Genomic DNA, 6,997 nt, shown 5'->3' with positions numbered 1-6,997 from the left:
GGAGAAAATCATGCGTCACGATATATATGATCTGCCATATGAGTTGCAAGATAGTATTCTCATTAAATGCACGTTAACATATATGGAGAGTCGTACGTACAGTAGGTAGCAAGTCCAACTCGTACCGATTCTTGATGATCTTTTAACGGTTTAGCTGACAAATTAAAGTGTTCATTAGAAAACTTTTAACCACGGCACAAATAGTTGGTGAATCTAGCAAGTTTACCGAAAAAGGCAATGCTTTAATAAGCAGTAGATAGAAAACATACATACTTCATATTAGAGCAACTTCAAGAGGATTGCTAAACCTGCTTGGATCGGTTAAAAAAAGAGAGGAGAAATTGGCATCCAACAGACTGGCTATCTCCGTCATCTCGCTATCTCGCTCGGGATACCGCCCCCCTCACTCGCTTTCTTTACCGAGCGGCTCCAACTTGGCATCTAACCTCCCGCGCGCAGTTCGGCTTTTCCGCCCGCGCACCCTCCCGCCCACGTGCTCCCGCGGTCTCACCCTCACCGTCGTGCCCTCGCCATCCGGCCGTCACGCCCTCGCCATCCCGCGCCCTTGTCCTCCCGCCGTCGCCCCCTGTGACCTCGCGCCGTCGCGGCCTTGCACCCGCCGTCGCCCCCTGCGCCCTCACCCTCCCGCCGTCGCGCCCTCCCTCCCTGGCACCATGTGCCCTCCTTGCCCGGCGTGGTGGGCCTCGAGGTGGATGACAAGGGCCGCATCAATGCCGCGGATGAGGAGGCTGAGGAGGCGATGGCGAGGGTGAGCCAGTCGTCGGCGTGGCCGGTGAAGAGGAGGAAGTCCGTGCGGCGCGGCGAGAGGTAGGCGAGGAGCGCAGGCGCCGGCAGCCGCTGCGGGGACTGGAGGCATGGATCTGGACGAGCAGGCAGCGGCGTGGGGGCGGAGGAACGGCCGGCAGCACTGGACACACGCGGCCCACGGCCTTGCCGGATGCCGAGGAGGAGGACGACGACGGGGACGCGCATGAAGCACTGTAGGGACATGGCAAGGAGGAGATGATGTGGAGGTGATTTCAATATGGATTGGCAAGCGATTTAGAGAGTCTGTTGGTGTCCTTAATGTTTGGCAAAATTTTTATTCTTTTACAAACCTTCTAACTAGCTAAATTTACATAGGATTATTGCTAGTTTGTTGGAGTTGCTCTTAGCAGCGATGAGAAAACGATATTGTATATAGATAGAAATTAAACTAAACTAATAAACTAAAATTCCATGTAGATTTATCAAAGGCCATATAGAGAGATATATACCCTACATCACTTTCCATGTGAAGGGAATTTAAGCGAAAACGTGGCAGCCTTCCATTGGCCGAGGACGTCTATATAAGCCTACCGATCCTTGTAACCCCCATTGGCTTTCTCACGTGTTCTCCCTTCCTAACTTAGTTAGCTTCGCTTCTCTCGATCGCCATGGGCACCTCTTCCCGCCACGATGCCACCAGCACGGCGGCGCATGCGCTGCTGCTGCTTCTGGTACTGATGCTGTCGCCATCGGCGGCCGCCGACCCGGGGTTCTCGTGCGGCCCGTCGTCGCCGTCGCGGTCCCTCCCGTTCTGCGACCGGTCGCTCCCTGCGTCGCGGCGCGCGGCGGACCTGGTGTCCCGGATGACGGTGGCGGAGAAGGTGTCACAGATGGGGGACGAGGCGGCGGGCGTGCCCCGGCTGGGGGTGCCGGCGTACAAGTACTGGTCGGAGGGGCTCCACGGGCTGGCCTTCTGGGGCCACGGCCTCCGGTTCGACGGCGCCGTCCGGGGGGTCACCAGCTTCCCGCAGGTGCTCCTTACCGCCGCCTCCTTCGACGAGGGCCTCTGGTTCCGCATCGGCCAGGTGAGCACGCCTACGCCCTACTCTCACGCGTACCACAAGGACTACAAGGAAATATTGCGTTATGCGTGGATCTCAACGACAAATTTATTGAGCTAGTGCATCACATTTTTATGCGTACACAATCCTATCCGCATGGATTGTGTTTGTGTGGACTCACTTTTATAGTTGGACCGATGTGATATGCCGTCATCTAGCGCTTCATTTCTAAATAAAGCCTTTTATATCCGGGAAAAAAATTCAAGAATTACGCATGCATGGTTACTTTTTATCAGAATTTACCCGGGAGGTACGGTAGCCTAGTAGTTACTCCCTACGTTACATAGCTTTTGCAATGGAGGGAGTACATAAGAGCTGAACCCCAAAGTCGAAGCTAGGGCCAAGGGGTCAATGCAAAAATTGCTGATGTTCCTTCCAGCTTCCCAGTCACAGGACAATCACAGTAGATAGCATCAGTCTCGGTACCTTGCATGGCCACAGTAGATAGAAAGGCCATCTAGCTAACTGCCGTAGTGCCGGTAGGTACACAAAGGTACCACTTTCTAGCTAGCTAGCTCAAGTAAGATATCCGGTGCAGTGGTTGCAAAACAGAAAGGATGTCCTGATCTGGTTCTGGTTGCTCCCTCCTAGAGATTTTACAGTGCTACCACCACATGGAACATCCCTCTGATCAGCTACGTACTGCACGAAACAAGCAGACGACAACACAAGCACACAGCTGCAAGCTGCAACGGCGCGTCCATTCGAGCGCCGCCGTCCTTGGCCTCGATCGCCATGGCCGCTTGGCGTACTCCTGCCAACTGCCATCGTGCCCTTGTCCGGTACGAGAGGTAGGCGCCTCACATCAGCGGGGCCTGCTTTTGTTTGCCAGGCTCTCCCATTGATTGGTAACAGCTGATATTCTGCAACTGTTAGGGCTTAAATTGACGTCGACATCAGTCGTGCATAGAAACGGACTAGGGCCTGGCTGGATCCGATCCTGAATAGATTCAGAGGATTGTTAGTAGCAGCAGATATGATGGCAGCTGGATGATTGAGTGAAGGACAGCGATATAAGCCTCTTTAACGGCGCACAATACTATCACTTGGTAGCATGTAGTATATAAAAGATCCAACCATCCATTAGAAGGGGTAAAATTGTCATTACTAATTTAATATAAATTAAGGATAACTTTTATAATTTTTTACAATCTTGTCTATTGCAACTATTTTTGGCATATTGCAACACTTTTAGGCTGTTGCATCAGGGTGAAACCTTGTAGTAAAATAATTTTTCCCATATTATCCTTATACTACCTAGATATACTACCTCATACTACTAGTCAATGTTTCAGTGGTATAGAAAAATTTCGACCTGTTCGATGTTTACATACGAGTCCTTTTCAGACAGTAGTATATGGTCGTATTATGCACCGTAAAAATCCTCGCGATATATGCCGTACACCACAGTATTGATGTGAAGCGCTTAACGCTGAATAATTCTCAGTCCGGTCACAAATTTCTTTTTTAGCGAATGTGACTTAGCACATATTTTATTAAAAGAAAAAGTCCAGTCACAAATGAAAAAAAAGCTCAATTTTGTTTTCTGCAAATTTAGGAAAAAAAACTCAATCAAATGTAGCAGTTTATGACTCGAGTAAACTGTAAGAACTAAGAACAGAGTCACGAAATGAACCAGAAACAAACATGGGAGAAAAACTAGAATTAACGAGCGAGGTGTCAGTTGTTTGTCCGGTTATTGTAAGTATTTCTTAGGCCATCTTGTATTCGATCATCAGATTGGATGAGTTTCAGACTTTTCCGTCCAAGTGCAGGGGAGCTTGTTCCTTCCCCTGTTCTGACTTGAGAGTCAGGTTAGCCTGAACTAGATAAAAAGACAGCCAGACACCATCCTCCATCCCTGTTGTGCCAACCCTAAAGTAGATTCAGGAATGTCATTGCTGTGGCAATGGCAACCAACTAAACAACATCACTGTTGCTCATTCAGGGCCACACGTGCCCGTCCTTGTCACTTGCGCCGGCCGATCGATTGTTCATAAATGAAGTGAAAGAGCAGTAGTAGTGTAGTACAACTCACTCTACCGAGCACGCACTTTGCAAACGTGAACCTGAAGCATGCATGTTCAGTCCAGAGTGCCTTCCTGCCATGTCAACTGTAAAGATTACATGATCCATCTGGGACTGACACGTCCGTGTGCGTGCACGCGTGCAGGCGATCGGCCGGGAGGCCCGGGCGCTGTACAACCTGGGGCAGGCGGAGGGGCTCACCATCTGGTCCCCGAACGTGAACATCTTCCGGGACCCGCGCTGGGGCCGGGGGCAGGAGACCCCCGGCGAGGACCCGGCCACGGCCGGCAAGTACGCCGTCGCCTTCGTCCGGGGCATCCAGGGCAGCTCCCCGGCAGGCGGCGCGGCGCCCGCGCCGCTGCAGGCCTCGGCTTGCTGCAAGCACGCCACGGCCTACGACCTCGAGGACTGGAACGGCGTGCAGCGCTACAACTTCGACGCCCGCGTCACGGCGCGGGACCTGGCCGACACCTTCAACCCGCCCTTCCGGAGCTGCGTCGTCGACGGCGGGGCCACCTGCGTCATGTGCGCCTACACGGGCGTCAACGGCGTGCCGGCGTGCGCCAGCTCCGACCTGCTCACCAGGACGTTCAGGGGCGAGTGGGGCCTCGACGGCTACGTCGCGTCGGACTGCGACGCCGTGGCCATCATGCGCGACGCCCAGCGCTACGCGCCCACGCCGGAGGACACCGTCGCCGTCGCCCTCAAGGCCGGTATGTACCTTTGCAAGACGCTGAACAATTTACTCAACGGAACAAATTTTTAAAAAGTTTTCTTAGCCTATGGTGGCCTTGAAAATTTCAGGATTGGACCTGAACTGCGGGACCTACACTCAGGAGCACGGCATTGCGGCGATCCGGCAGGGGAAGATGTCGGAGAAGGACGTGGACAAGGCCCTAACGAACCTCTTCGCCGTGCGCATGCGGCTGGGGCACTTCGACGGCGACCCGCGCGGCAGCAAGCCGTACGGCGGGCTCGGCGCGGCGGACGTGTGCACGGCGGAGCACAGGAGCCTCGCGCTCGAGGCGGCGCAGGACGGCATCGTGCTGCTCAAGAACGACGTGGGGATCCTTCCGCTCGACCGGTCCGCGGTCGGCTCCGCGGCCGTCATCGGCCACAACGCCGACAACCCGCTCGTCCTCAGCGGCAACTACTTCGGCCCGGCGTGTGAGACCACCACGCCGCTCAAGGTGCTCCAGAGCTACGTCAAGAACGTGAGGTTCCTGGCCGGGTGCAACTCGGCGGCGTGCGGCTTCGCCGCGACGGGACAGGCGGCCGCGCTGGCGAGCTCGTCCGAGTACGTGTTCCTGTTCATGGGCCTGAGCCAGGACCAGGAGAAGGAAGGGCTGGACAGGACGAGCCTGCTGCTCCCGGGCAAGCAGCAGAGCCTCATCACCGCCGTCGCCAGCGCGGCGAAGAGACCGGTGATCCTCGTGCTCCTCACCGGCGGCCCAGTGGACATCACGTTCGCGCAATCGAACCCCAAGATCGGCGCCATCCTCTGGGCAGGATACCCCGGCCAGGCCGGCGGACTCGCCATTGCCAGAGTCCTCTTCGGCGACCACAACCCCAGCGGGAGGCTGCCGGTGACCTGGTACCCCGAGGACTTCACCAAGGTGCCCATGACGGACATGCGGATGCGCGCCGACCCGGCCACCGGCTACCCCGGCCGGAGCTATCGCTTCTACACGGGCAAGACCGTCTACAAGTTCGGCTACGGCCTCAGCTACTCCAAGTTCTCGCACCAGCTAGTCACCGGCGGAAAGAACCCTGCTCCCAACACGAGCCTACTCGCCGGCCTGCCCGCGGCGTCCACAGACACCGCGAGCTACTACCACGTTGACGACATCGGCGACGACGGGTGCGAGAAGCTCAAGTTCCCGGCGGAGGTCGAGGTAGAGAACCACGGACCCATGGACGGCAAGCACTCGGTGCTCATGTTCCTCCGGTGGCCGAACGCGACCGACGGCCGGCCGTCGAGCCAACTGATCGGGTTCCGGAGCCAGCATCTCAAGGCAGGGGAGAAGGCCAGCGTCAGGATCGACGTCAGCCCGTGCGAGCACTTCAGTAGGGCGAGGGAGGACGGCAAGATGGTGATCGACAGAGGGTCCCACTTTCTCATGGTTGGCAAGGATGAGTGGGAGATCAGCTTCGAAGCATGAGTAAGGGTTTCAGGTATGGCAGGATAAGCATTACGATCTACAGGTGGGTGCAGTGCAATTCTTTGGTTAGTAACTACAGGAATTCACCAGAGACGACATGACAGAAGAACTTAAAGTTATTTATAATTTATAATTCATAGTTGCCTCGAAACATTGGGGCTTTTACATGTAATTTATTATCAATAAGAATGTTTACCTGTGAAATGTAACATATATGCTCACCTGTCAAGTGTAGCTGAGTCATTATTCTTTCAATAAAAAATGTACATCTTTCATGTTGGAAATGTTGTAGTATTTTTATAATTGCAATACTCTAAGGTACCGTTTGGATGTAGATATTAAAGGCTACAAATTGGAATTGGCATTATGTACACCCAATATCAGCTGTTTGGATATCCTGTGAATTGGTATTGGAATGCAAATACCAAGCGATATTCAACATGCTGCTACAACTCCTTCCACGATTCCGATCCCTACCACTATGTATTAGGTTGCATTCGCCGCACGTCCGCGCCCCTCCGCCTCTGCGTCGCTCCCCGCCACCCCTCCACTACCGCGCCTGTCAGAGGAAATCTCCAGCTGGGTGGCGGAATGCACCCGCCTAATCCTAGTTAAGGATGAGTTTGGGGGAGACCTAAGAGCGCTTGATCAAAGATGGAGAAACATGGGAAGGACATGAGGATTTAGAGTGGTTCGAGCCGCCGGAGCGTAATTCCCTACGTCCACTTGAGTGTTGTGTTGCTTGAGAAAGCTTGGAACTTAGCCGTTGGAAGCTGTGTGTGACACTTGAGAAAAACCCCTGTTCTAACGGGTACACTCTCCCTTTTATAGACCAAGGGGAGTGCTTACACTGTGAGGGGCCCCGACAGGTGGGCCCGGCTAACAGGAGCCTGTTCTATGAGAGATATGGAGATCTTC

The 6,997-nt window shown here is 54.3% G+C and overlaps 1 protein-coding gene across 1 annotated transcript; it reads left to right on the top strand.

Moving 5' to 3' along the window:
- The first annotated feature begins 1,340 nt into the window (after positions 1 to 1,340).
- On the top strand, positions 1,341 to 6,363 carry LOC112902763 (probable beta-D-xylosidase 7). The gene is made up of 3 exons (XM_025971932.1): positions 1,341 to 1,853; positions 4,063 to 4,630; positions 4,722 to 6,363. The coding sequence occupies exons 1-3, from the start codon at positions 1,437 to 1,439 to the stop codon at positions 6,077 to 6,079; spliced, it is 2,343 nt and encodes a 780-aa protein (XP_025827717.1). The 5' UTR covers positions 1,341 to 1,436; the 3' UTR covers positions 6,080 to 6,363.
- Positions 6,364 to 6,997: the final 634 nt, after the last annotated feature.

The sequence above is a fragment of the Panicum hallii genome, chromosome 8 (genome assembly GCF_002211085.1).
Source record: "Panicum hallii strain FIL2 chromosome 8, PHallii_v3.1, whole genome shotgun sequence".
Classification (NCBI taxonomy): domain Eukaryota; kingdom Viridiplantae; phylum Streptophyta; class Magnoliopsida; order Poales; family Poaceae; genus Panicum; species Panicum hallii.
Note: the sequence above shows the minus strand (reverse complement) of the source record. Positions and strands in the feature narration are given on the sequence as shown.